Genomic DNA, 26722 nt, shown 5'->3' with positions numbered 1-26722 from the left:
TCTTATGTTAATGTTCCAAAAAGATTTAACTAGTTGGTCCAAAATTTGTATTTAAATTACAACAATGGAAAGAGATTGAGTCGATAATCCCCGTCATTACAGAAGGTATTTGTCCGTATAACAAACCAATATATAAATGTTTATTTCAACTGCGTCTGTAGCAAATATCACTTCACCGGGAAGGGCTATTTCAAAGGAAAATTAATCCAAGTTTAATCAATTAATTTCAGATGTAATTATGTTGATGTTTCACCGATGGAAGAGGATATGTTGACGTATTAACCGGTGAGTGAGCGATAAGGGTCTGTTCTTAGCAACTGCATGACTATTGTTTTATGCTTTAGGAATGTTTATTCTAACGTTTAGAATGTTTGTTTCTTTATATTTGCAGTGTTTTTAAATAAACAAATAAACAATTCAACATGTAAACAAGCATTAGTATTGACAGATCAATGAGAGGTCTTTTTACTCATACATACAGTACAACAATTTTTCATACATTCTGATAAAAAAATTTGAAGGATATTTTCACTCTATGTACCGAATATGTTGACAAAGAATATATTCAAAAGATATTAAATGATTCTATTTTGTTGTATTTGACGGAAATATGATTTATTATGTGTGATTATAGTATCACTAGTACCATAGAAATTTGGATCAATATTCTAGATATAAGACACTGTACATATCACATTTCACGTATCCTACTCAGGTATGGCGATCTTTTATGTATTGGATTTATCACATTGATAATGCTTAATCAATACCAAAGCGCATAATTGTTAATTACGAAGTTATGACTTAGTGATTTTTTTTCAGAATCCAAGATACTCAAGGATGATAAGTTATTCATTCAAAAAGGTTATGTTAGAGATATGTACGTAAATTAGTTCTCTGAATACATGTGTGTGTATATAAAAAAAAAGAGAAAAATTGTTTGTGGTAGATTTAACTTTTCGTTAGTGTTATGCTTTAGATTGTTTTTAAGATAAGGTAAAGATGCATTCTAACATGGGACATCAACATTTTGTTAATATTATCGTTTACATATCGTATCGTAGTTATATGAACAGCAAGGGACATAAATTATGTATGCTAGATATTATCGTCCTTATGAGCTGACTGCCTCATACAACCATTAGGCCTTCAGACGTATCAACGATGTTTACGGATGGTTTAAGAAAACAATTTTTCTTTTTATCTAGTAATGAAAGAATTGCATAATTATTTGATACTTGAATTCAGGATACGTAATATTAAATAATTCACAAATCTTTCGAATTATATTAACGATCCCAATAATGGGTTATACAATATTTCCCTGAAAAATCGTGTTAAACTGCTTCACGCTAAAATCGTATACTGTAATTATTGTTGATAATGGTCTGCTTACAGAGTCATATATTACAGGCATTACACCGTATTAAATCACATATGTACATTGTAGTATAAGATAAATGACAGTCTTTGGTGGTAGTTATATTAAAAAGCTTTTTGTCCTTTCAATAAGCCCAAACCTTAAAAAATAAATGCTCTGCCTACGTAAATCTTTCGATAAGCTCAAACCTTAAGGAATGATTCTATGACCACGTAAACTAGAATCTATTTAATTAGTACTTTAGTGAATTATATACTAATATTCTTTCTTCATAGGGCTTATTTGTTATTTGTTAAACACGAGCAATTCAGCTTGCGAAAAACTATACGATGACAGTAACTCTAGGTAGTATACAGAGAAAATAATTACGTCGAAATATGAGACAGATTTATCTTATCGGAGTCACCTTGTAAGATGTAAGTACCACAGGTGAAGTACACTGGTAAAATGCAAGAAAATCTAGGTTAAATATTCTGAAAAGGTCTTAAACATTTATCAGAAACGTGGTTATAGTAACCATTAGGTGACGGAAATTATGATGAAGTACTAGGCGCAAAGGTATAGACATACGTTTACTTCAAGGATTTAAATAGAGGTTTACTACCCTGACTTGCATTTTATGATTTCTTTAAAGCTTGGATGCATATATAAAACTCTAAAGGCAGGTTAATAGGCCATACCGCTTACCTTCAGAAAACCAGAGGTACAGATTTCCTGACAACCTGCTGTGCATAATAAACTTAAAAGCGTAGATACATGTATGAATATAGGTACATACTTTTACATTGAAGTTGTGTTCAGCGAATGCAATTTGAGTGAAACTATTCAATACTATCACCGAAAAAACACTTCACATGATCACATCCCACAAATACATTATGATACAAAGTAGCAATACAACGCCGATATTATGGGATGCAATGCCATCATCAAAACACTATAGGTTTACATGACCAAGAATACAATCATGAAATGGTGAATGTACAAGAGGAAGGTCGTTGAGTTTTATTCATAACACCTTTAACATAATCTCTACGTTGTAATGATGACACGTGCTCAATACACGAAATATAGATTTTATTTTTGCTAGTGTAATATACGTTGTGTTCTACTTCTGTTCAATTACTGCTTCAGGATAAACTTCTTTGTAAAAATATTTTCATGCATGCTTCACTGGATATCCGTTTATTGCATTTTGTTATCAAAATATGTATAAAAAAGAAGTCTTCTTTTGATCCGCTGCCTGTTTTCCATATGCATTTTCTCCTTGTAATCTTTTATGTTCAAGATATGAAATCATATAGCTCTAGTCAAATTGCAAATGGTTCGAAACCCTCGCAACTTAAAGCATGATTATTTTATCGTAACTTCAAAAGAATTATTTAATTGTTTGCGCAACCCCTGGAGCATAACTGATCACATGTTACTATAAACACATGCCTGGATAAACACAAACTACTTCTCACTATGATGTGCACCTTCTGAACAATTTGATTAAAATAATTTAGAATAAAAGTTTATCTTCATAACGCGGGTCGTCCTAAATATGACTATCACTGCGCCAGACGGCAAAACAGCGAAATGACTCTACACTGTTATTAGGAAATCTTGCATATGTTTGGTGTTGTAACCTTATCTTAGGCCATCGCTATATATTTTCTATGATGTTGTTTTGCTCCGGAAAGGTAGTGGGCCTTTAACATAGGTTAACTAGTGGTGTGTATGTTGCACTCCATATGACACGATATACAATCATGCCTGTCGAAATGACAAACCATAACTTAGATTAAATAACGTAAAATCATAAAATGCACACACATAATACACTTAATTAGGTTTGTTAATCAATTATCTATCAAGGTCTCACGGTGATAAATCATGGTACGTTATTTCCTGACAGTCGGTGCTATGTTAAAACAAGTCTGCTAGCCAGATCCATTCAGGCCTGGTGGATAGGTACAAGGTGTAGAATATAACACGTAATATAGTGTAAAAAAACCCAAGAAATGCCACTCTATGGTCACCTTAATTAAAACGCTAAATACTTATGTAACATATATTAACATGTATTGTACAAACATAATTTAATCTTAAAATCAATGAAGTTAATTGAAAGACAATAATTTTTCATTTATATATATTTTAGTTAATGAAATATGAAAATGTTTCTCCTTTATCATCATTAGTTTTATTATCACGACAAATAGCAGCTAATAAAAACAGAAATGACATTTATTTATAATACTTTTTCTTAGCAAGATGTAAGTTGAGAAGCAGAACAAATCAATTAATCGAAGGTAAAAACATACAGATTTATGGAAAAAATACATGAAGGTTCTAATAAGGTTTGCCATATGTCCTTTTCTTCATCGGCGACATTCGTTATCTACATGTCAAAGTGATTCTCGGGGACTGTAGGTCATGTTTACTCGTCATTATCATATATTCTCCCAAAAAAACTTGTGCATCATGGCCATACACTAACTCTTTGCTCATTGATGTGGATGGTGCACTCATCGTTTACAAGTATGGTATATGGGCTATTCCCATCTTAGCTTCCGGGTGTCTTTGGGCGACAACTTTTTTCTTATCCGAGGTTAGAGCAAGAACATTTTCTCATTAATTCTCGCCCAAACAACATGAACATAACCTAAGAACAAATATGACGATGGCCGGAGTAGGGAACTTGGAAACATTAGCCATTTATCAATCTATAGATGATCTTCTTAACATTTTAACTTCTTAACACCTTATATTTACATTTCCGTTTTCACCTTCCTATATAACCTTACTAACCGGGCAATCGTTTACACTTGCGTAAACGCAGAGGGGCTGCTGCACAAGAACACAAACCGAAACACTGACTTCCGCCCTTATGTGAATGCGCATCCGGTTAGGCCAAAATATATGCCATGACAAAGGTTCGATATCAACATCAGTTTGAATGCAATGGAAAGCATTGTGTTAATATTAAAAACATTAAAAAAATGAAAACATATGGAATAAATGGATTAAAAACGCTAAAGTTATTGTGGAACTTTATTTCATTTACTCCCGGATCTTGACACATTTTCCCGCCAAATTGGAGCCAGCTGTTTCGCGATTCCATCAATTACTCAGCTGTAACGAAGTCTTATTTCACCGGAAGTTTTATTTCACCGCGTCATTTAAAATATCTGTACAAAAAATGCAGTTTACACACCAGTAAACAACAAAAAATAAAAATCATTCCTTAATTAATTGTTTAAATAATATTTCAGATTCAATAAAATAGATTTGACTTATCTAATGTAATCTGATCAGTCTATATATAAATTATCTTTGTCTCTGCTAATATATAAGTGACACTCGTGCCAGCCAAAGTTTCTCGCATTTCTAGACAAGTGACGTGTACGGTAATGTTACGTCAATATAAAGAAGTCATTGGATATTCGTCCATAAACAAATTTCTCAACGATTTTACGACCTGATATTACTTACAAATATATAAATTCACATTTACATCAGCATCATTCGTATATATGAAACATATAACATAAAATATTGACAAATTCCACGTCATTGTTTAGTATTTCAATTAATATCGTTGAAATATCAAATCGTTGATCAATACGATTAAGTAGGTACAATATGGCCGCTGTACCCATGCATGAGCCAAAGTCACGCACGTTAAGCAAATAAACTACATAACCACCGAGAAGGTGATGAAATGGTTTTTAGACAAGACAATTCACCTAATAAGGTAAACACACTACTGTCAGAGCGATTTGAGCAGTTCTAGACAAAAGTTGCATTATTCTACGAGCAAGGGACAGGGTTCGGCATACAAGAAGTTCGACCACAATGTGTAATGGCGGACAGCGAGCGAGTTTGAACATCTACACACATGTCACAACCATGGGCTTTTCAGGCATATCACAGTAAAACCGAATAATCTAATTTCCATTAGAACTGGTTTTTTCCGAAATATGTACAAATTTTAATGTTCTCTTAGACTGAATTGTCCCTTTAATCTTAGAATCGCACTTCACGGCCACAGACAAGAAAGTCAAATTTAAGCGAAAGGCTAACCATTAATTTAAATTTGGCGCCATATTTGTTCTTGTATGTTCTTCAAGCTCCTGCTTTGGAAATGGTATGATATTTTGTTCCGAGAACAATGTCCTCGTTTCATGTTCATTGCGTTTGGGCGAAATTATTCCCGGGGAACATTGTTCTTGTATCAAGAACATGTCGCCCAAGGACGACCGGAAATGTCTATCTTGCAGTTCGTCTCCGTATGTTGGTATGCATAGTATATAAACGATTGATCTGAGTGACGATTGTGGGTCTTTCTCAGAACAGAACAGGAATCCACACATTTCTCCATCAATTTTGAGTCTGATCTATGATCTCCTTACTCCAATCTATTGTCCTTGCCCTGGCATTTTATAAGTTATGATATGATTCATATTTATCAAATACTGTAAAAAGTATATTTTTCTTTTATCCTTACAGAAGTGGATCGTGCCAGAAGTCTGACGAGTGCCGTAGGAAGGACAATGCTGGAAGATGATGATGAGGATGTCATTATCGAGGAAGTGGAGGGAGATGACGGCACGCCCACCAGACCCCTAACGATTGGAGACTTTATCACTGGGGTCCTCAGAGAAAAGATCTCCATTGGCGAGCTTGAAAGCCGAAGGGAGAATTCGTTCGGAATAGCAATGGGCCTGGCTGCCAGGGTCGTAAACACTGCCTATGGGATACATCCTCTGTATCCTAAATACATCTCGCTCAGGGGCGGTAAGCCCGAACTGGAAAATCTTCGAGCAATTGACATCAACAAATTCCAGTGCTTTGTTCCTATTAAGAGGCCTACCAAACCGGATACGTTTACGGTGAGCCTTACGAACATAATTTCATAAAGTCTATAAAAATAATTAAAAAAAAAAGCTATGAGTACCTTATAGACCTTTGTCACTATACACTAATTTTCGTTTTTTTTGCAATATGTTTTGCGTGGAATATTTACAGAATAAACAACAAATAATTTGTTATTTAGTTCTAAATGTACCTCAAGCTGATTCAATATATTTTCCAGATGGTGTATAAATCTCCCAGCGAGTATCCTAGCCACAGGATCCTTCTTGGTGTCAACGAAGGCCTTTTCTCCGTGGACAAGATGCAGATATCCAAAGAGTGGGGCCACTGTGTGGACACTAATGGCTTCCTAAGACCTGATTTCATCCTCCACTGGTTCAATGACGGTATGTATCTAAATTTCAATGATATCTATCAGTCTGGTACAATCAGGCGCCATACTCGTAACAGATGAAAATAAAACACTACTGAAACTTTTCACTTTTTCCCCCGTTTGGTTGCTTTAGGGTTGTTGCATTTCTCAAATATAAATATTAAAAGAACATTTTTGTCTTGCATGAACATTATTTCTTAATTTATTTACAAACGGCGGGCTACTCAGTTTTATGGGTGTAACCTTATTTCGATATTCCTTAAAATATCCTGTTGAACATGGGGAAGTTCTCTTACTTATCTTTTTCTTTCTACAGGTCTAGCAGCAGCGGTAGACTTTCTAAGAGAGGCCCGACCTCATAAAGCCAAGAAACACCACTCCATGGATATAACACATTCGGCTAAAAAAGATGGAACTTTGCTGGTCAACTTCTACACAAATCAGTCCATCCAACCACATCTCTTCTTCACTTTAAACATTGTTCCCTGTATTCAGATCACTGACATTCCCAAACAGTGTCGTCTGCAAGTTCCAATCGCGAGCAGACGACCATATTACGAATTTCATACAGACTTCAAAAAAATAATCAAGGACACGTTGACACAAGGCGAGAAAATGTTTTACCTCGAAGCTTCCGTAATGCAATGGACAAATAACTGTGGGTACGATGGTAGTATCGTCTGTTCTTGGAGTCTTAATATTGGTTGTTTAGAAGACAGAGCTCTTCATTACATCTGTCAAATGCCAACTGGGAAGTTTTTCAGAGACGTCATAATGTTGATAGAGAGAATCAAAGACACTCATATGTTTTGTCTTCATACACTGACAAATCGTATCATACAAAATGCCATTTTCTACCAGCACAAGAAAAGCATGGGAGTTGTGAAATCGCGATCGCGCTGGTTCATCAAAGTGATCGAGCGCATTTCCTCTCACATGAAATCGGGAGTTTTTCCAGCCTTCTTTCAGGGTAAGTACAACCTGCTCAGTGATTTCAAACCAGAGACTCTGAAAGCCACTGCTACTGAGTTGGACGCCATGTTAGAAGGTCTGAACGATCTTCCCGAAAACATATACGTTTATACTGGTCTCGAAAGCGAACTAGAGGAAATCGACGAAACCAAACCATACAGAGATGAGCCTCCCAAAGTAAAAACGGATGAGGACAATGCGCGCGGACCGAGAGAGGACACTGAAGAAGATTCTTTGTTTGATAGGACAATAACGACGATGATGAGTGAAACGACAGATCGTTCATACGATGACACTTTCTGTGACGAAAGTGACGAGGAGCCTATTTTCATTACAGGACCAGTGAGATATGGATTCAAACGCCATGAAATACGGTCAGATTCGAAAATGTCTGGACAAGTGAACTCTCGTCCATCTTCCCAAATGGGCAATGGTTCTGGCAGTAAAGTATCTACGAGTTCTAGCGTGTCATCAAAGTTCGGACAGTCAACCGATAAGGTTTCTGTTAATGGTTCACTCAAGTCAACGGACTCTACTTTAAGGAATGGATCTATCAAATCATCCAATGTTTCTGGAAAGTTTTCAAACAAATCGAAATTATCGAGAAATAGCTCTGCCTTATCAATGGTTTCTGTGAGTTCTGCATCTAACGTGTCAGTGAATGGATTGAATTGTTCAGTCGGTAAAGTTTCAGAAAATGTCTCCAAAGGTTCAATAGGAAAGGTTTCTGGACCAGACTCGTTGAAGTCGGCATCAAAGAGCGGAGGACATGTGCATAGTTCGACTCCGTCACAATCTAAAACATCATTACAATCCTCTACTCAATCGTTGAACACGGTGCCACGGCCGACAGGTCATCTCCCGGCGTTAAAGGGTCGGGTAGATACTTTAGCTAAACAAGAAGACGTTGTGTCAAGGAATCTGTCACCCATTTCAAAGAAATGAAGATGCGATATACGCCTACAAATTTGAAAACCTGAATGTGTTTAAAACATTTTTCTCCTCTCTTCTGCATTGTTTATGATTATGAGATTCAATTCGGTATGGTCACGTTTGCTAGTAGCTAGGGTTTCAAGAACGTCAACACATCATCTTATCATTCAGGCTACAACATCACCACATCTTTATTTCTATAATATGAATTCTCATACTTGTACAAAAGCTGTGAGCTAGTGCAGTAAATGTCTATCCATTTCACAACCTCACAAGTTTGTGTTACAGAAATGGCAATAGTAACAACATAATATGAAGTAGGGAAACAGACAACTTATAGTGGTAAGAATGGTACCGACCTGGACTGATAATAATTCAATTGAGAATGCATTATATCTCTCTGGGGATAGTACAGAAGCTAGACAAGACGTTATTAAAATCGTTTAAAGTGCCATGATTTCTTATATGCATCCTTGAAAAATGCAACGAAAACTTCAACGTTATTTAACCTGTATGACTGAGACCTAATCATTCACACTTTCGCATGTATTTTTAAAATGGTCACATTTATCTGTCTTTTTTATCAGTCAAAATGCAAGTAAGTAAAATATAATTATATTACAGAAAGAAGCGCTAGTAATCCTCTCATAACGTTCAAACTCTATATCATAGACTTTGATAAATAATTGTAACTTTCTTTTCAAAGAATTCTGCTGACCAAATAGTGCCTCTTTATATTAACAACTTTTGTGTCTGTAATTTAATGACAAAAGTCCTTCAAGAGAAATGCATGTGAAAGATATGTAACAATGCTTCCAATAAATTACTTGAAAAATAACGTGTTTGTTATTTTATAAGAAACTTTTCTCCATCTTCTGAAAATCACAATTGAATAAGATTTTTTTTTTCAAAAAAAAATGAGAGCATTCAATCTGAACAGATAAAGTTGTATTACATCAACTAAGAATTATCAATAAAATTGATCTTTATAGTAAACCTTATGTAAATCTTTGAATTCAAGATTGGAGAAATTAAGTAAACATACAGTGGCTATTATTATTTTAGTAAATATATGGTTATTACAGGGTAAACCATTGAAGGTCATTTTCAACATTTGCGTTTTGAGCCTTGACCTTCAAAAAGTATTCAGTTTATCTGCTCTGTTGAGGGGAAATTCAACAGTCATGTCTTTATTTGCAAGCTGCCAAAAAAACACTAAAAAATATATTTCATAATCATTGTTTACTCTAACAATTTATCGAGAGATTACTGTAGATGCTCCCACCGATTTATTGTGGGTTATAAATAAATTAAATTTATTTTGAAATATATCCACATCAAAATCAGGTCACAAGAGCAGATAACTCCAAAAGGCAGAATTCTGAGGCAAGGAAAGAAGAACAAAAAAACAAAACAATAAATTAAAGTTCTTGTTTGTAATGTATACATCTACAAAACATTCACTGTTCATGTATATACATACTGTCTATACTGTAGACATAATTACCTCTGATCGATAGTTCAAAGCTGGACAAGATGGGATGGACATTGGTAACACTATTGCACCCCTTCTTCATGGCGGGTATAATAAATGATGTCAAAATATTCACTTTTACTTAGTCCAAGGTATCCTGTTTTTCTTGTTCATCTTTATTATCCATATGTTCAAATTATTACCTGATCACTGAAAAAGGTTGATTATTTTAATGTCATACCTTTGTAACTTCACATCTATGATCTAGTTACAGATCCCAGTGGTAAATCGCTCTAGGATTTAAAGTTACAGTAGTGGTGAAAGGATAATCTGTATAATATGCTGATCCACTGTGGTTTGAGACTCGCCGAGGGACTGGAGTAGAATATCAAAGAAACGAACAGCACTCTCCTCCTTAAAGGATTGCGATATATGAACATGTCTTCTTGCCAAACTGCAGAACAAAATGGAAAATAAAAGTAGCACAAGTCAAAGAAAATTTAATTGAAATATAAGTGAGTATCTTTGAAAATCCTATTCTATATTTTTGTAAATGAAGTTATTCATGTATCTGAGAGTACCTTTCCTATCTTGCTATTTGTATCCTTTAAAGAGCAAGAAAAATACAATGACACCTTGGAGGTGAAACCAAGGCAAAATTATTTCATCTGTATGCATGTAAATAATGATCACTGAAATGTATAAGTACACATTTTCTTTTGATTTTCACATTTTTCTTCATTTCTTTTGAACATGTTTCAATGCTGTCATAAACTTGTAGTATAAAAATAAATGTAAAAACATGATGATTTCTTACACATTCTAATTGGATGTTTTTGCATAAAACTTTCATAGTCTTCTAACAAGAGATCCCAGAGGGATCTTGGCGCCCACCAAAGAATGATCTATGTCTGACAAACGAAAGAGGGATCTTTTCTCTGCTTTTCAAACTTTCACTACATATTACTACATATGGAGAAAGATCCTTTGAGTACTTTCTGAGATACATAACAGTAGCAAACTTCAATTATCAAAATCCATGATGGCTACCTGTCAGCCATCTTTTTGACGATCAGTTCGAAAATACAATATGCACAACTAAGGTCCTAGTGGAACTTACATATAAAATTTGAGACAAATCACTTCAGTACTTTCTGAGAAATAGTGGTAACAATCTTCAACTATCCAAATTCAAGATGGCAGCCTGTCGGCCATCTTGTTCATCGATCGGTACCAAAATGCAATATGCATAACCAAGGACCTAGGGGAACCTGCACATAAAATTTGAGACAACTCCCTTCAGTACTTTTTGAGAAATAGCGGTAACAAACTTCAATTGTCAAAATCCAAGATGGTGGCCTGTCGGCCATGTTGTTGTGCAATCAGTCCCAAAATGCAATATGCACAACTAGGGCCTTAGGGGAACCTACATGTGAAATTTGAGAAGAATCCCTTCAAGACTTTCTGAGAAATAGCGGTAACAATCTTTAACTATCAAAATCCAAGATGGCGGCCTGTCGGCCATCTTGTTGACCGATCGGTCTGAAAATACGATAGGCACAACTAGACCCCTAGGGGAACCTGCACATGCAATTTGACACAGATCCCTTCAGTACTTTTTGAGAAATAGCGGTAACAAACTTTAATTGTCAAAATCCAATATGGCGTCCTGTCGGCCATCTTGTTCACCGATCGGTACCGAAATTCAATATGCATAACTAGAGCCCTAGGGGAACCTACATGTGAAATTTGAGAAGAATCCCTTCAGCACTTTCTGAGAAATGGCGGTAACAAACTTTAACTATCGAAATCCAAGATGGCGGCCTGTCGGCCATCTTGTTGACCGATTGGTCCCAAAATGCAATATGCACAACTAGACCCCTAGGGGAACCTGCACATGCAATTTGACACAGATCCCTTCAGTACTTTTTGAGAAATAGCGGTAACAAACTTCAATTGTCAAAATCCAAGATGGCGGCCTGTCGGCCATCTTGTTGACCGATTGGTCCCAAAATACAATATGCACAACTAGACCCCTAGGGGAACCTACATGTGAAATTTGAGAAAGATCCCTTCAGTACTTTCTGAGAAATAGCGGTAACAAACTTTAACTATCAAAATCCAAGATGGCGGCCTGTCGGCCATCTTGTTGACTGATTGGTCCCAAAATACAATATGCACAACTAGAACCCTGGGGGAACCTACACGTGAAATTTAAAAAAGATCCCTTCAGTACTTTCTGAGAAATAGCGGTAACAAGAATTGTTAACGGACGGAAGGACGGACGGACGGACGGACGGAAGGACGGACGGACGGACAGAAGGACGGACGGACGGAAGGACGGACGACAGACCACGGACAAAAAGCGATTTGAATAGCCCACCATCTGGTGATGGTGGGCTAAAAACATACATTGAGGACCATGGTGAAATGCTTTTAGCTGTTGTAGGCACCAAACACTTAAGCAAATAGAATCCAACCCAGACATATATCATACATTCAATCAATGTACATAGACTTACATTTTGAGGAGGATGAGACACACCAGTGTCCACTCTACTGGTCTAAATATAATGTTCTGGCTACTAAAGCTGCAAAACAAAAGAGTTCTCATTTATGTTCTTATGAATGATAGTACAATATGTTTGATGTAACATTTTTGTAGGTCAAAATATTCACGATTTGGACATCAAACTAGAGAAAATTTAAATTTTAGGGAAACAAAACTTCACGATTTAGCTTCCAGTGTATTAAAAATGCTGGCTACCGTATATGGTATGACGAGAGAGATGAAAATAATCTGCAAGTTTTTGCACTTTATATAAAGGTTATGTAGAAGTAAATACTCGGCTGACCAATCAAAAATAAAATCAAAACCTAGCTGCAATTTACCATCCTAAGGTGATTAGGTGAGAAGCACTAGCTGCGGTACTGTGATGTATATACCTGAATGTTGACAACAACTGTCTCACGTCAGAGAACACTTCCTGCATCGACAGCTTCAGAGGACCCAAAAGTTCAGGCATTCTGTTGAAAAAAATGTTTCAAATTAGCATATCTGCGACATATCTGCATATATAGTGATGCTGCCGCTCTGATATTAAATTGTCACCCCCCACAACTGAAGGCAAGAAATGAAAATGGTTATTTTCTTCAACTTACAGAAATATTATTTTAGTTTTTAAAAGAACCAATTTAAATGCATGAAGTTATTTTGCTTAAATTCCAGAGTTAAAGATTAGCTTGCGCAGTCTGCCATACCCTATGGGTTGACAGAGAAATCTAAAACTGCTAAAACTTGTGACGCTTAATAGTGAATGGTGGGAGAATTATCAAAACTTAGTAAAACGCATCGTAGATATATTACTTACGATCGGTTAATTTTTTCCATGACAATTTTCTTTCTGATTAACATCTGATCATGGCTGTCAACTGTAGGAAGATGGACCTCCAGCTGCTCTTCCACTGCCTGGTTTTGAAAAATAACATTGAAATCCAACATCAAAGTATTACATAATTTTGCAAGTTTGATAAAAATTAATGTAACTTTCGCGTATTTCAGAGAAGATGCAAGCTTTACTAAATTGTTAGGAGTAATATATGCATGAGTACAGAAAAATAATGAATATGTCTCAATGGTGAATTATAGCTCAATATTTAATAGTAATTGGTTGTATGTAACAACTTATTTTTCTCCCATTAAGGCATTTCATAGTAGAAAAAAAAAAGAATGAAATAAATATTTTTCATTTTTTTTTTGTTTTAGTGGTAAAACATTATAACATTGATCTATAACATGGCTCTAGGTAAGGGGAGATAACTACATTACATGAGACACTCATTTACCATTTCATACCATACAAAGTTTACAGCAGTATTCCAAAAACTCATCACCACAATAACTATGCCCTTATATAATTATACATAATTTACTAAAAATGCATATAAATACCAGTAAACAGTAACATTTTTATTAGTATTTTTGCGCAAGGAATTTGTGCTATAAACACAATATTGCACTATAATTGCACATGTCACCTTGTTGATGTAAGTACCATTAAAAACGTATGAATTCATCAATGCAGTAAGTGCTTCACAATCATAGTAATTCCAACATCTGTAACTGTCTGACTAACTTACCACTTCCTTTATGACCCCTGTGGTGGTAGTCTTGCCCTGTAAGTACTGAGCCACTTTTTGACCAAATTCTTCCGTTTCCTCTCTAAGTATTTTGTAATCAGGAACAGGTTTCTCTGGAAGTGGCAAACCTTCAGTCCGAGATTCTCCTACAAGGTCATCAAGGTCATCGCTTCTTGCATCGATTCGCTGACAAAGTTTAGCATATTTTAATTGAAATTCTGTTTGATCAACTCCATCACCGATAGCTTCTGATTCCTGTGGCGATATAAGGTCTATGGTTTCCTTAGTAACCCACTGTCTTATTGTCTGACATAAAATCTGTATTGCAGATTTGGAATTTACCTTCGAGTTTTTTTCAGGTTTTAATTTTGCAGTTTGTAGAGATTTTTTGGAATTACTTGCCTCTTGTTGGTTTTCCATAGGCTTGTTACCAACAGGGTATGTTTTTATATTTTCTTGAGGCTCAGATTCCTGGCTATCATCAGAATCAGTCGCTGGATTTACATCAACACTTGATACCTTTCCAGTCTTCATATCCACAGTATCATTCAATTTTTCTAATTCAATAGGTTTTTCATTTGTAGACTGAACTTTTCCTGACTCCGAAGAATCTTCTTCATCATCTGAATCAGTTGAGACTTTTATAGGTTGAATATCTGCCATTTTACCGAGTAAATGTTTTCGTTTGCTCAACAAAAGCTCGAGATATTTCATCTTTGATTCTGTTGTCATGGAATCCCCTGACTCTGTTTTTACCTGTGAACTCTCCTTCGTGGTATATTTTACAGAATCACTTTTGTTTTCATCTTTTTTATTCTCGGTCACCACAGAATGCTCTTTTTGAATATAACTTTGGTCATTAGAATGTTTGTCTTTGTTGGAAGCACCAGAGCTAACACTTATCAAAAGGGATTGCAGATTTAACTGTTCCGGATCAACGGGGCTCTTGTTTTGGGCTTTATCTTTGCTTTTTGTTTCAAATTTCTCCAGTCTTTCTAGATATTGGACTTCTTTTTTGAGTTCTGGTGTGATTGAAATGACTTCATCTCCTTGTAATCCACTGAAAACACAAATCAGAGTGACCAGGATGATGTCATCATTTCTTTAGCATTAATCTTTCTTTGCCATAACAGATTATCTACATGCAAGAGAGGCAGCTCATCCACAATACAAGGGAGATAATCATTTCCCATAATTAAAAAAAAATCATTTGGCAAAATGCTATCATTATTTGATGGTTAAATTGTAACTAAACGACAAATTTCAATTTCAATTTTTGTGAATATATGTTTCAATTGTTCCTTTAATGTCTAGACAGATAACATTATGCTGCACTTACCTTGCAATTTACCCAATTTACCTTACAAGACTTATCGAGAACACAAGATACAACCGTCATGAATGACAACATACGAACTCCTTTTCATGGTAAAGTCATCCAATCTTAGTCTTTGCTTCAATCGGCATAATTAAAATGTGAGGACTTACCTTGTGGCCTCCAGAGTCAGTAGTTTAAATGGTTTGTCAGGCATGCGATCTCGAGTCCATAGAGGAGCAGTCAACAGTTGTCGTCTGAAGTATTGTGACGCCGTGAAACACTGGTTACCGCAAAAATTCTGAAAAAACACAGACAGATATACTACAGAATTCTTCATCATACTTTCTAAATAATTTAAAAACAAATTGACATTTGCAAAAGGGTGACTGGCATATACCTGTACTGTTGATAATGTCATACCGTAATTTTATCTTACAGATGTAAACAGCTTATGCAAATATTTCCCATAACTAATTTATATATAACCATATTAAAAGTTGGTAAATAATTGCATTATTTAAGGAATAGATTTTAATTTTGTTGAGGTTATGAGGGTATAATGATTATGGAGCACATGTAAATTATGTAACCCTGGTGAAGCCAATTTACAAAAAATGTACACGGCCTCCATTATCATTCACATAAATGAATATGATTTATTCTCGCGACAGTTGCATAATTTTTCATTAAAATACCCATATTTTTTACTCTCTCATTATCGTCAACGAATTTGATTGAAAAGCTGATTGCAATCGAGACATTCATATGTTCCCACTAAAAGTGAGGTCATGACCCCACGTTGCTACGCCAGCAACTATTCCTGCAACAATGGAATCGTCACACATGTTGTGCTATCATTATACACTCATAATGATAATACTTGAAAGCATGGTTATTGAGTCCATGTCAGTGCAAACTGTATATATGCAAAAATCAACATACAATGTACAACATATTCATATACCACACCTTAATTTAAAATGCAAATAGCACTACAAAACTAATGAATACAATTAAATAATAGTAGCGGTTAATTTCATGGGTGATTTATTTTCGCTATATTCACAATTTCTCTGAAATCCGGAAAATTCAAAATACCAGTGAAATATCTAGAAGTTTATCGAAGCATCAAAGAACAATAATTCAAAGAATTCTAGGAATCCTTGAACAATGGAATTCCCCTCTGCGAATATATAGAAAATCACAAAATATTAACCACGCGGATAAAAAGTGTTACGCAGCATTTGATATCTGTTTGAATAAGTATAATAGAGTAGCTGTGTAGAAGATGTTATAAATAGTTTAATAATATATATTTATGTTATCATAATGTATCATTGAATGTTGGCTGTATTTACCTTCCTGGTTGTGATGTCATAGACCTTGTTACTCCTTGTTGAGATCTGGTATTTTTGCTTTGGAATCTATCAACATTAAAAGCTTAAAGTAAACCTGACCGTGTGTATAGTCACTGTACATGTACATCTTTGACAATTATATACATTAAATTTATCCATTTTATAACATATAGAAAATGACATTAATGATGTTAATAAAAGTAGGTGGTAGGGGTCTGGTGTGGGTGGGGTCCAAACGCTGAGAAAACAGATGGGGTCGGGTAAGTGATGCAGAGTTTTATCTCTGATTTACTAGGGATGTAAACCCTGACTGTGAAGTTAAAGAGCAAATGTTACATAATAAAAAAAAACATCTGTAAGATATGAAATAGGAACAGAATGCAGCAGGGAGAAAAAATTATACAGAGTTTCTTGAAGAAAAAAAATCATCAATTAAATATGAGATAACAGTAATGTACTTTTTTTCATAGGTTTTTTTGGATGTATTTATCCATAAAGCACTTGTAGTCATATCCATAATATAATGTTGATTAGATATATGCAATATCATATATATGTCCTTTGGTCCCAACAATGTATCATTTATTTTTGTTCGGATCAATTTTCATTGGAGACAAAATTTTACAATTTGGTTGGAATTTAAATTTGTGGTTAGACATGAAAACAGTGTTGACTCTGTAATTTAAATTTGAAAACACAATCTGATTAAAATCAGCTGCATGTTTCTCTACGTACTTCATGCTACACAAGAAACAAGCAGCTGATTTTAATCAGATTGGATAAAGCAGCAATTAATTATATCAACCTTAAGTTCCATTAAAGATGCTCCATCGCTGACAAATGGTATTTTTTCACTATTAAAAACAGCAGCAGACGATTTAGTATTTTTCTTCAGTTACAATAGTTACTTAATTTACACCATTACCACGATTGAAAAGTTTAAGCTTCTAATGTTACTTCAAGTTAAAAATATAAAAAATAATTAATTGCATCCCGAAAAAATTCTGTGCTACTATATCCTATATAGAATGTAGTACTGATTGCGCATGTACCAAAGGCAAAATAAATTATTTTATATTATTTTTGTGTTAATTATACATATAAATACGATTAAACACCAATTATTGTTCAAATGATGAATATCATTTATGCTATGTTGGCGGTGGAGCATCTTTAAGAATAGATGATTATGATTAATTTTTAACTGACATGTAACCACGGTTTATAATGTACACTCATCTATGTTCCTGTAAACAAATCATATTTTGCGTGGCATATTTTGTTGCTTCTAATCAAAAACCACGAAAAGTATTAATTGCACAGTATAATACTTACATTTTTAAGAGGATTATGACATATGGGATAGCCACACAGCTTAATTATCGCTCTCTCCTCTGTAATATCATCGTAATGACTAGGACATATGTGAAAGGCCTGCATTCAAGAAAAGATCAATGCAAAGAGCAAATTTACCCAGTAAACTGTTATAACATGTATATGAGATAATATATATTCTGTATATCAATGGCAAAATGTCAGCATATCAAACCGACTATCAGTTCGTCATAGAAACGTCCTTTTATGGGGACATGGATGTGGCGCAGGTATGTTTGGCTAGGCGATTGGGTGCCGTAGATCGTGAGTTCGAGGCCCGGATAGGGCGCATGAGTCAATAAATTGTCATGCTTTGTTAAATTATATTTCTTTGATATTTAATATTTACTTAACACAATGTACACAATGTATCATATGCACTATGTGTTGTTGATCCAAAGATTTAATTTGACAATTTCCACAGTGATCATGTCAGCATATTGAACCGACTATCACTTCGTCATAGAAACATCCTTTTTAGGGGACGTAGATGTGGCGCAGTGGTAGAAGGCGCAGGTATGTTTGGCTAGGTGATCATGAGTTCGAGGCCCAGATAGGGCACGAGTCAATTAATTGTCATGCTTTGTTAAATTGTGTTTCTTTGATATTTAATGGCAAAATACAGTAACTTTGCTTTACTAAAAGACAGAGAATTGAAATTCATTTCAACATTAAACAAAATTATAAATAACTCATAAATGAATATTACCTCATGTCCATTGTACATTACAGACATATCTTAAATGGGACAATACCTGTTAAAGAAAACAATCAAATTACCCATGCAAGAAGTTTGTCACTGAGAAATTCAAATCCATTGCATTATTCATGACTTACATCTTTCAGTAGTGTCTCTTCATCAACAGGGCCATCTAACATTTTTTCAACAATCTGAAAAGCTCTTTTCTCACATTCTTGACGTCTTCGGACATCTTCCTCTATTTTCTTTCTGCGTTCTGCTTCGCTATCTCTACATTTAAAATAAAGAATGGCAGGTACTGACATTATAAACATAACAGACTACGATGATCGAATCAGAGGAGAAAATAAATGAGTAAAGTTTTAAGTGCACGTAATGAAGATTATTTGCAAAGCTCTGGCATCTACAATGTAAAGATAATAAATTCCATACAGTTTAATGCTTAAACAGGATGTATATGTAATTTTAAAAGTACATGTATCTTATATATCAAGATATAAATAAATGTTGTAGTGAATTGTCAATATGTCTATGAAGGAATTTTATAAGCAATGTTCATTTTTACTGTTGTACATCTATAGAGGATACAAGTACGTTTTTTCCTTAAGGACTAAATCTTAGTTAAGTCTATATAATTGACTATCTTTTATAGAATATCATATATGTATGTGCAATACAAGATATAAATAAATGTTGTAGTGAATTGTCAATATGTCTATGAAGGAATTTTATAAGCAATGTTCATTTTTACTGTTGTACATCTATAGAGGATACAAGTACGTTTTTTCCTTAAGGACTAAATCTTAGTTAAGTCTATATAATTGACTATCTTTTATAGAATATCATATATGTATGTGCAATACAAATAAAATATAACTGGATAAACACATGTGACCGTCACTTGGCCAAAATGTCTGATTTAGATTTAATGTACATGTATTGAGCACAAGTTATGGCAAGTTATAAAAGCCATCTGCTCAACTAGTATCAGAAGTATGTAACAAAATTAGTGAAAGCCTAAATGACCTGAGATTTAACAAGACAACCTAACCTTTAACTAACTTAAATATTACACCCAACAAAATTCTCAGTTCAATAAATGGATCTGTGCTAATTATATACTGTCTTATGTATGTAGAACCTAGTTATCATAATCGAATGCCAGTCATGGACTTTCTGTTTTTGGAACTTAACTTGAGCTGAAACAGGTTTGGCACAACCCTGCATATGGGTAACAGTTACTCATTTCAGTAACAGTTACCTGTTAGAGTAATCAACAAGTTACCCAAATGAGAAATTCTGTGTAAGAAAAATGCATGAAGTTGTTTTAAACTTTTTTTATCAAAAAAAAGGGCGTAATAATTTTGACATATGGCACCATCACAGTCACTAACATAACTTATATTTTTTAGTGCATTATTAATAAAAATTGGACAAACTTCATTGTCTCAATTTTGGTAAAAGTCACAAACTAAATCACCTCCATTGCTTACTTTGGTGCTAAAAATAGAACACAGGTAAAACTCATTCAACGATGACATTTGCACTGACAATACACTGTAGTCAATGGGGAGCTCTTAAATTGTCATCCTACAATAACGTAGACAACAGAATTTGATATATAAGTTGTAAGGCATTCTAAAAAACGTGACGCCCAATAATAAGAGCGCAGCTCTCTGCGTGGCCGAATGCCATGCAGAGCGAAGCTCTAGTAACCATTACACATGTGTGAGAATATAGATTCCAATACATTCCAGTACTCCTAGCTTGGACTTTGAAATTGTGTCCCGCGGAAAAAGTCTCGCATCTCAATGTAGGCAGCCATGTTTTAATTCTCGTCATCAGCACAACGGGATTTGAAATTTTCTGTACTAGACGAAGTGTGTTATCGGGATACACTTTAAAATTACTGTAAGTTGTTTTAGCTTACACAATACAAGAACAACCCAATAAATGTACTGGTCAAATAATATACTCTGTGTATTCTCAAGCGCACTGCATCGGCAGCAGTGACGTCACAAAACCTGACGCCAAAGATGACGCCACTATTCCTGCATATTTTTGATAAAATGGCATATTGCCAAGTTTTCTCCGCATCTGATAAAAACAAGATTGAAGTAAATTGAACTTATCTATTCCATTTTGGATTATTTTGAATTCTTTCTAAATATTGATATCCAGTGCATGTCAATGACATATATTTTATCGTTAATCTCGTAGAAAAATGTAAAGACAATATAAAGTAATGATGTTATAATCCCGTATTTACATGGAGCTGCGCTCTTCTGAGGCTTTGCCTTAAATTCATATTAATTTTAAATACAACATTATGTGTTTGCTTTTCACAGAATTCCTCAATTGGGTAACTTATTGATTACTACAAACAGGTAAGTGTTACTCAAATGTGTAACTATTACCTATATGCAGGGTTGTGCCCTAATCCAATAATATCAGATCTCGATATTGAGAAACTTCTGATGTGCAATACCCGACGTAATGATCAAAAGTGTCTCGTCGTGCTATACCTCTAACATTGTTGGAGTAGGTTGTGCCCAAACTGTGAAATACACCTGGTTCGAGCTTTTATCTTTCAACTTACTTCGCAAAAATAATCAGTATTTTACAGGTTTAAACCTACCTTTTCTGGTTGTCTGTATCTTTAGCATTGCCAGCTGATTTTCGTTCTGTTGTGACAGAAGACATTGCAATCACATTGCTGGTGTCAGCAAAATATCACGTTTTGACTGGGCGCAGCCATCTTTGTTTATACTCTCTAACTAAAAATGAGAGGAAAAAATTAGATTAGTAAATTACCAAAAAAGTGTTTTTCATAGGAATATAAATTATGTAGTATGAAAATAATTGTAAGATTTTAGAAACACAAACAAAGAATTTCAAAACTCTTATACAATAATTATATTTCCTTTCGCATTTGAGAGTAATTACCGAAACATCAACAAACATGGCTGAAGCGGCAGCGCCAGGTTCAAAGGACTCGATAACTACATGTAGCAATGTTTGGTCGGATGGAGAAAGTTTAACATCAGTTCCGTTTGTGAACAACGTTAAATTAGTGTCTGTTGAACATCCAGCTATTGTAAATGATGTTGACAAAGCGTTAGAAACACTTGGAGGGTGTAAAGAACTGTCTAAGGTGCACATGTAACTTACTGACTGTATAACACTAATCTGTTAATGTTAAGCAGATGTTATCTGTATACAGCTGGTAGGGGCATTCCATCAAATGAATTGTATATGACTGACTGACTGACTCAAACACCTTTTACACATTGATTATAAGATATTTCTGGCATTATGTACATGTACCCTAAACACATGTTTAAATGTATATGGTCAGAATTAGCCATGATTCTAAACCGTAAAACTTCATATTGATGATGATAACGATGAATGATGATGATGATTTGAGATGATAATGGTGATGATTTGAACTGATGATGGTGATGATTATGGATATGATGATGAAGATGTGGGTGCATGGTGGTGATGATGATGGATGTTGAGAATGAGTTTGATGGTGATATTGAAAGTGAAAAGGAATGAAAGTGTTTAGCTATATAGATATATTTATATATATCGGTATAGCATTTTGGTTTATATCACCTAAAAAAGAATAAAAAAATGTAAATAATAATAATAAAAAGAAAAAAATCCGTTCAATTGATGTATAACTTACTATAAGCATTATACATGTATAACTTTTCAACAATATGGTATAAATTATTGGAGGCATATATGCCTGTAATTGAAGTATAAATTACTATAAACATTAAATAACTTTTCAACAATATGGTATAACTTATTTTGAGGCATATGTCTGTATGTATGTAGTTGTAGCTGGTGGCTAAATTTTGTACCTCGACCTAAACTACATGTAATTATAAACATGATAAAACATATCTAGTGCAGGAGATAAAGCCAATTATTTGTAACAATATATTTTGTAGCTATATGGTATTAAGATAAATGGGTTATTACTGGGTTAGTTTTTCTTTTATATTTCATTATTTAAGAATTTACATTTATGGAGATCAAGGTTTCCCAGAGGTAACTACAAGACCTTGAGTTAAACTTCACATATATTAAATATGTTTACATTTTCAATCAATTCATTGTTGTAGTCCTTCAGCCAGAGCAATAAAAGAATTGCTTTACGTTGGCGACCAAGGGATATCTACTGTAAGTCTGTGTATGGAGAACGTTACCCCACCACTAATTTGCTGATGAAGGTGAAAAGAAGATGGAAGAAAGATAGCCCAGAGAAATCTGAATACCATATTGAGATAATTGGAGTGATTGACACAACCTATAAGTTCCAAGGTACAAGAATGATTTCATTCCCAAACCTATGGAGAATTTATTAATCAATGATTATCCGTGTCAGCCAGTTTCATAAAGATATAATTTTATTAGATTTGGAAATTTTGCCTGGCCATTATTCTTCACAAAAAGCAGTAGAACAAAACAGTAGGAAGGTTACTTAATCATGAATGTTACATGATAAGTGTCTAAGATATAAGCTGTATTTTTGGCTCCAGTAAGAAAAAAAAAACTGGCTTACAACGTTTGACTTTCTTTTTATACCTTTCCATATAAATACAGCTTACCCAGGTATATTCATAGACACGTACTGCATGACCATGTATTCTTAATGATCACTGTTCCAAAAAGATATATGCATGTAATTGAATTTGATGAAGATGTCAACAAAATTAAAAGAAATTTTGTCTTAGTGTAATGACTTATACATTGTAACATTGAAGCTAACTTATACCCATAAATCGCTTTTATCTTCAAATGCTCAGCTATGGTGGACTACCAGTATCTGCCTGTGGTTCGGCAGCCAGACAAGACCTATAAAAATGTCACTGAGAAGCTCGTCCTTAACAAGTTGTGTGACCGACGGGAGTTTCTGGAAAATGGCTGCCCTCTCTTCCTACCTCCTAGCAGTTTCTCACGGATGGACTTTCCAGACAAAAGCTACCTCCTCCGAAAAGATGTCGAACACAGACCCGGCTATATTAATCCTGATAGAAATCGTCCTCAAAACCTTATTGGCACTGGTAAGGTTAAATCATATCCCTGACATATATATCAGAATGGTTACTTCATTAACCTTACAGGTGTTTGAGTGATATTAGATCTAGAATGAAGAACATCATTATGAGACTCATTCTGGTGTACCATGGCATATGATTCATATAGGCAAATAAAAAAAAAAAAACCAATATTTTGACCTAAAGTTTAACAATAAGATGCATGCAAAATATGTTTGTTACTACTTTACTTTTCTTGTTACCAAATTAAAAAAAAAAAAAAAGTCTTTTTTTTTATGTACAAATATTGATCCAAGGAAATCAAAGGGAAGCAACTCATTCATCATGTTCAGAATATGAAGGATTCTCTCATTTTCTCTCTCTACACCTGCACTAACTAACAAGAGGCCCAGAGGGCCTGTATCACTCACCTGTTTTTTGTTTTTGTTTTTTTTTGTAATTATCACAAAGACTCTTACTATTAGAAAAATTAGTAAAATTGACTCCAAAATTTGTTAAATTTTGAAACACAACCATATAATAATGCTATTGATACCATACAAATATGCTATTCAATACAAAGGTTCAGAAAGGCCCCAGGGAGTCAGCCCTATACTTTGTACAATTTTAAATCTCCATCCTATAAGGATGCTAATATTGCATTATGAGTGCTCTTCTATACTGAGTTGCAGAGCAGAAGTCGTTTATATGATAACAGCAAAAATTGCTCCATTTCCCATGTTTAGTTACAGAGAAGAAGTCTTTACCTGGTATACAGAAATAGTCATATTGACCACTTTTGACCCCACCCCTCAGGCCCCCTGGGGTCAGCCCTATTATTTGCACAATTTTGAATCCTCACCCTATAAGGATGCTACCATTGCATTATGGGTGCTATATATATATATATATCCCATGCTTAGTTGCAGAGAAGAAGTCGTTCAAATGGAAATAGCCAAATTGACCCCTTTTGACCCCACCCGGCCCTCAAGTCCCCGGGGGATCAGCCCCATCATTTGCACAATTTTGAATCCCCACCTTATAAGGATGCTACCATTGCATTATGAGCGTAATCCCATGTTTAGTTACAGAGAAGAAGTCGTTTATACGGAAATAGTCATATTGACCACTTTTGACCCCACCCCTCAGCCCCCCTGGGGGTCAGCCCTATTAGTCCGGAGGCTTAGGGGGAAAATCGTGCACATTGTGATACAAGCATCAAATTTGGCCCACGTGTTACTATATCCCATTCAAAATATTTTCCAACCGAGACCTCAACGAGATTTCACCAATGGCAGCCATGGCGGCTATTTTCCAAGATGGCCGCCATGAAAATTTTCAAATTCATATATCTTGAAAAGTAATTGCAATAAAAGCCTAATTTTAGCTCACCTGGCCGATAGGGCCGGTGAGCTTAATGGCGCGGCGTCCGTCGTAATTTTTCGTCCGTCGTTCTCTACCTAAATCGCTATGTATTCAAAATTTTGGCTCTGACCCCCCGGGGGCAGGAGGGCGGGGCCCAATAGGGGAAATAGAGGTAAATCAGCATATGGATTGTAACCAAATTTGGCCACAAACATCTTTGGGGGAAGGGGAACAGAGCTTGTATAAATTTTGGCTCTGACCCATCCTTTTCAATATGGTGGTCATTTTGGGGGCCAATATGCTTGTATTTTGGGCGGGAAAATCCATTTTCTATATTGAAATTTTATTGAGGTAAATATTCTTTAAAGCTGTCATATTTTTGAATGGAATGTATGGAAAATAAAATTTTGATGAGACAGAAATAAGGTTAATCATTACTAGTTTTTGTGTCCTTGGGGGAAGGGAAACAAAAAACTGTAACCCCGGGGGCAGGAGAGGGCTTGGCATAGGGGAAATATTTCCTTTAAATCGTATTAGGATTATTAGCTATACAGAACAAATTTTGGCTCTTGCCCCCGGGGGGGCTGGAGGGTCAGAAAAAGATCGCTACTAATGCATTTAGCCACAAAAACATCCTTAGGTAGCAAAAAATAATGGTAAATCCTTTAAATTTATTCTGCATGAATGCCAAACATTTCTGGTCCCCCGGGGGCAGGAAGAACAGGGGGCAGGAGGTGGCGGGGCCCAATAGAGGGAAATACTTTAAATTGCTTGTATATTAGTAAATGAGACATATTAATGTTATTCAAGTTTCAAAAATAGCAATTGTTAACAAATTGATTGCGTTTCCTTTTCATTCTATGGGTATGTTGATATATTTGAAGGAGAGCTTTACGAACCACATAATGTAAATAGACATTAAAACAAAAGTTATTGTTCTCTTTATCACTGACCACACACGATAATTAGAAGTTCATTGTATATATGGTTATGAAACACATCCACCACACTTGCAAAGCGTTGTGCACGGTAAATCCGCTTTCCTGCATTTACACTGCCTCTTACAGCCTTTGCAGCAGCCACATTTGATAACAACACGACATGCTTCACCAGCAGATGGAATAGTCATCCATTTGATTTCCCATTTGTCGTTGAGGCCATGGCCGCCACAGGTGAAATCTCCTTGGGGTCTCGGTCTAAAAATATTTGGAATGGGCCATAGTAACTGTGTGCCAAATTTCATACTTGTATCACAATGTGCACGATTCGGCCAAAAACCAGCCTTAAGCCTCCGGACTATATCATTTGCACAATTTTGAATCCTCACCCTATAAGGATGCTACCATTGCATTATGGGTGCTATATATATATATATATCCCATGCTTAGTTGCAGAGAAGAAGTCATTTATATGG

The 26722-nt window shown here is 35.0% G+C and overlaps 3 protein-coding genes across 5 annotated transcripts in view; 2 read left to right on the top strand and 1 right to left on the bottom strand.

The window, feature by feature from the left end:
* LOC138321026 (uncharacterized) lies at nt 1-10114 on the top strand. 2 transcript variants are annotated; one of them, XM_069264413.1, is made up of 5 exons: nt 1-105; nt 231-285; nt 5879-6261; nt 6465-6630; nt 6934-10114. In XM_069264413.1, the coding sequence occupies exons 3-5, from the start codon at nt 5923-5925 to the stop codon at nt 8532-8534; spliced, it is 2106 nt and encodes a 701-aa protein (XP_069120514.1). In that variant the 5' UTR covers nt 1-105; nt 231-285; nt 5879-5922; the 3' UTR covers nt 8535-10114. The 2 variants fall into 2 exon arrangements, with proteins under 2 accessions (XP_069120514.1, XP_069120513.1); XM_069264412.1 differs by lacking the exon at nt 1-105 and having other exon boundaries at nt 114-285.
* On the bottom strand, nt 9944-21674 carry LOC138321027 (putative RNA polymerase II subunit B1 CTD phosphatase rpap2). Its single transcript, XM_069264415.1, has 10 exons — nt 21525-21674; nt 19024-19156; nt 18148-18246; nt 16813-16878; nt 15625-15752; nt 14137-15196; nt 13368-13465; nt 12943-13023; nt 12519-12587; nt 9944-10450 (listed from the first exon to the last, which is right to left on the bottom strand). The coding sequence occupies exons 1-10, from the start codon at nt 21587-21589 to the stop codon at nt 10303-10305; spliced, it is 1947 nt and encodes a 648-aa protein (XP_069120516.1). The 5' UTR covers nt 21590-21674; the 3' UTR covers nt 9944-10302.
* Nucleotides 20366-26722, top strand: part of LOC138321028 (general transcription factor 3C polypeptide 5-like) — a 36018-nt gene continuing 29661 nt past the window's right edge. Inside the window, exons 1-3 of one of the 2 annotated variants that reach the window (XM_069264417.1) lie at nt 20366-21273; nt 23029-23227; nt 23713-23970. In XM_069264417.1, coding sequence (XP_069120518.1) covers nt 23131-23227; nt 23713-23970 — 355 coding nt within the window. In that variant the 5' untranslated portion in view covers nt 20366-21273; nt 23029-23130. Of the gene's footprint in view, nt 21274-21831; nt 22041-23028; nt 23228-23712; nt 23971-26722 lie in introns of those variants that run through there. The other variant, XM_069264416.1, reaches the window with a different exon arrangement.

The sequence above is a fragment of the Argopecten irradians genome, chromosome 4 (genome assembly GCF_041381155.1).
Source record: "Argopecten irradians isolate NY chromosome 4, Ai_NY, whole genome shotgun sequence".
Classification (NCBI taxonomy): domain Eukaryota; kingdom Metazoa; phylum Mollusca; class Bivalvia; order Pectinida; family Pectinidae; genus Argopecten; species Argopecten irradians.
Note: the sequence above shows the minus strand (reverse complement) of the source record. Positions and strands in the feature narration are given on the sequence as shown.